Here is a 4,092-nt window from a genome sequence, read left to right on the forward strand (position 1 = left end):
TTTTAACTTTCCTTTGTTGCAAAATAATAATAATAATAATAATAACCATAATGCCTGTTTTTGGCAATTATTGTGTGACCAATGGTCTACATAGTTGTGTGGAATATGGATATAATATACATTTTTAATATACTAAAATTATTTTATTCATGTACTGAATCTACATTATTTGATAATATATAAAATACATGTACTTTCAAATAATATATTTTATGTTTATAAATAATATACTTTTAATATATTAAAATGTATTTTTTTTATTTATGGTTCACACAAATGTATGTGTATATTATGGTCCATGAAATAATGATTGCCAATATTTAATGATCACTCTGGTCTAACAAAATTATCAATATTAATATATTATAATATTAGAGTTAATACCACAAATGGTCCTCTGACTATTGGGGTAGTACTCCTTTTAGTCCTCGACTTTCATTTCGACCACAAATAGTCCCCTGACTTTCATTTTTGACCACAAATAGTCCTCCATTAAATTGTCTGTTAAATAAGTGTTAAATTTAGGGATATTATCGTCAAATTGATATATATAATGGTCATAAAATAAAAATGTTTAGAATTTTCACCAACAAGCATAATTGAAACAATTAACAAATATAAATACTCCTAAATAAAAAGACAATACACCTTATTCTTGTAATTATGCGTACAAAATGAAGATTTAATATTAGAGCTATCTATTTTAATTTAACCAACATATTAAAATGGAAGAAATTTTTTTAAAAAACCTTGCTTCCATCATTTTCATGGTTGTTCATACATGGCCGATTAATAGTTTTCACTCTTCATTAATCGATCAAACATTTTGTTTAGGACATAACTGAAAGTCACAACCGTTGAATTAATATAATTAATCAAGTACAAATTAAGAACATTAATTATGAAGCTTTATTTAATTTGTTCATTTATATAATTTGCCATGACCATTTTGTTTTTATATTTATTAACTTAATGTTTATTAATGTTTGAAATTAATTATGTTGTCATATATTTCTAAAAAAGAAGTAATCATAATAATATTAATCAATTTGACGATATTACCCCTAAATTTAACACCTATTTAACAGAAATTTTAACATAGGACTATTTGTGGTCAAAAATAAAAGTCAGAGGACCATTTGTGGTCGAATTGAAAGTCGATGACTAAAATGAGTACTAGCCCAATAGTCAGAGGACTATTTGTGGTATTAACTCATAATATTATTAACCATAACTTTTAGGCATAAATATTAAGAAAAAGTGTCAAATAGGTCACTGAACTTATCGCTTTTGTGCAATTGGATCATTGAACTTAAAAAGTGTGCAATCCAAATATCAAACAAGTAAAATATGTGCAATTAAAACATTTTTCTAATTTTTTAAAAATTCAATTTGAGTTAAAAGCATTTCAATATTGACTCCCAACTAGTATGGTAGAGGAAAATGCAACTCTTAATATATACATGTAAGTAATATAATCGGGTTTTACCGGAATTTTTTTTTAAAAATGTTCCAATTGCACAAATTTTGCTTGTTTGATGGTTCAATTGTACAGTTTTTAAGTTTAATGACCCAATTACACAAAAGCAAGAAGTTCAGTGGTGTATTTGACACTTTTTTCTAAATATTATTGGAAAAAGTGTCAAATAGGCCACTGAACTTATCGCTTTTGTGCAATTGGGCTATTGAACTTAAAAAGTGTGCAATTGAACCATCAAACAAGCAAAATTTGTGCAATTTGACCATTTTTACAAAATTTTTTAATTCAATTTAAGTTAAAAACATTTCAATATTGACTCCTAACTAGTATGGTAGAAGAAAATGCCACTCTTAATACATATATGTTAGTAATATACTTGGATTTTACCAGAAAATTTTTGTAAAAATGGTCCAATTGCACAAATTTTGTTTGTTTGATGGTTGAATTGCACACTTTTTAAGTTCAATGAACCAATTACACAAAAACGATAAGTTCAGTGGTCTATTTGATATTTTTCCAATATTATTATAATTATGAATTTCATATTTTCATCCCATGAATTATACAGTGTTAGCTTCATCCACAATAATGTAGGAAAGGCAAAAAGTATTTTCAGAATCATTTCTTTTCCCCATCTTCAAAAAAAAAAAAATCATTTCTTTTCCCCAGAAAATGCATGCCAATTGCCAAAGTGCCAATTCTTTTTACTTCCCCAAGAAAACAAATCAGTACAGAACAGTAGAGAAGAGAAGAAAAGAAATTGACGAAAACGGCCGACTTATCATCTCCACATGTCCCACACTCTCATCTCATCTCATCATTTATCATCTGCAAATCCACAATAATTTTAATTAGATGTTACGATCGGGGAAAAAAATTTAATAAATTCTCATTGAAATATGATAATCAAAGATGATATATTACCAACGATGGTTCTCTTGCAATGCAGAACCGCCTCGTGGATCGAGCTCTCGGAGTCGCAAGACCGGCGCCAGTTATCGACAGAGTAGGACGCGCCGCTTGTCCTGGTTGAAACCACGCCGGAAAATTCGTATCTCTTCCTCTCCTCCGCTCTGGAGCTTCTCCGTCCGTACGCGAATCCGAATCTCCGCAGTTTCACACAAATCGGCCTAATTACGTCCAAATACCTGCGGAAGATCCGCCTGGATAATCTCCGGCATCGTTTCAGCGGGGCGCAACGGATTTCTTCGCCGGATGAACGGACCTGATCTTGTTTGGTAGGTTTTTCAGGCGAATCGAAAGCGCGATCGAAGGAATCGGACTTGATAGGTTGGGCGAACAGAGGCACGAGGAAGCCATTGGAGATGAGCTCATCGGCGTGAAGGAGCGTCAATGGAGATTCCGACACCGGAAAGTCGAAGCTGCTAAAATCCGGGAGGCTAACACTGAAGAATCTCTGAGAAGGGGGGAGTGTAGGATCCATTTCAATGAAGGAAGCTTCATCGGAGCCCCGGAAAGAGCCTTCCGGATTCACCGACCAGCTGTGGGAGAAGCTCTCAATGGAGAGAGACTGAGAGGAGGTTTCCATGGCTTTGAGATTTTTAGTTTGAAAGAGTTGTTTTAAGAAATATAGATCAGACTATCACTCTATCAGAGGACATAATCACTGCCTTTTTTTTAATATTTAAAGATGATATATCTTACTAGCACTTTGTCTCTTAATTGAACTGATTCGGTATGAACGGGACTTGCTCAGATACCTCACCCGAGTCACGGGCTAAAAAAATGATATAAAATGGTTTTGTATCTGCGAAATTGTAGAATTTTTTTTTTTAAAAAATGATTAAAATTAAAATTATATCACATAATTTTAATAATATTATTCTTAAATAATGTTGTGCATTTTATTTTATCCGAACAAAACTGTATCCATTCCATTAGTTTTATTTCTATTTAAATTAATTATAGAGTATTTATTAAAACTATTATTATGACAATCTAATTTTATTATATTATATTTTTTTTAAAAATTATTAGGTCACGTATTTTAATTACTTTTTTTTTTTCATTTTAAACATAAATAATATGACAGTATTTAATTTTATATTCACCAAATAGGCAAATAGCATTTTTTTTTCCTTTGAGATATAGGATTTTCCCAAGTATAACTATAATGAGTAAAAAAATAATATTTTAAAAAAATTTATTGATATCTAAAAATAACCTAAAATTCTAAATTCACAAAAAAAAAAAATTTTAAAAGACAAATTTTCGTATAGCCTCAGACATTTAAAAATAAGAAGAAAAGAATTAAATCCACCATGCTCTATAGTTATTTTTTTATTTTTTTTTTTGTATTACTGGCTTTATTATATAATGTAGTATACATACCGAAGCACAAAGAGCTAATTGAGGCGTCACTTCGTGTCACTGGACCATAAGGTCATGACTATGATGTGTTCTGAGTACTCATTGTCCTAATGAACTCCAACCTCTCTTAAGGAACGAGAGTGCACAACTACTCACGCCAACCAAGTTATTATATTTATTAGCGATATGAAAAACATACATAAATATTATATATTTGGTGACAATCCATGATGATATGGACAAATGCAATAAATAAGTGAAAATGAAAGTACCCCACAATG

The 4,092-nt window shown here is 30.4% G+C and overlaps 1 protein-coding gene across 1 annotated transcript; it reads right to left on the bottom strand.

The window, feature by feature from the left end:
• Positions 1-2,089: 2,089 nt before the first annotated feature.
• Positions 2,090-3,081, bottom strand: LOC116013977 (probable membrane-associated kinase regulator 6). Its single transcript, XM_031253952.1, has 2 exons — positions 2,405-3,081; positions 2,090-2,308 (listed from the first exon to the last, which is right to left on the bottom strand). Exons 1-2 carry the CDS (start codon positions 3,027-3,029, stop codon positions 2,298-2,300), a joined length of 636 nt encoding a protein of 211 aa, XP_031109812.1. The 5' UTR covers positions 3,030-3,081; the 3' UTR covers positions 2,090-2,297.
• Positions 3,082-4,092: the final 1,011 nt, after the last annotated feature.

This window comes from Ipomoea triloba, chromosome 3 (assembly GCF_003576645.1).
Source record: "Ipomoea triloba cultivar NCNSP0323 chromosome 3, ASM357664v1".
Lineage (NCBI taxonomy): Eukaryota > Viridiplantae > Streptophyta > Magnoliopsida > Solanales > Convolvulaceae > Ipomoea > Ipomoea triloba.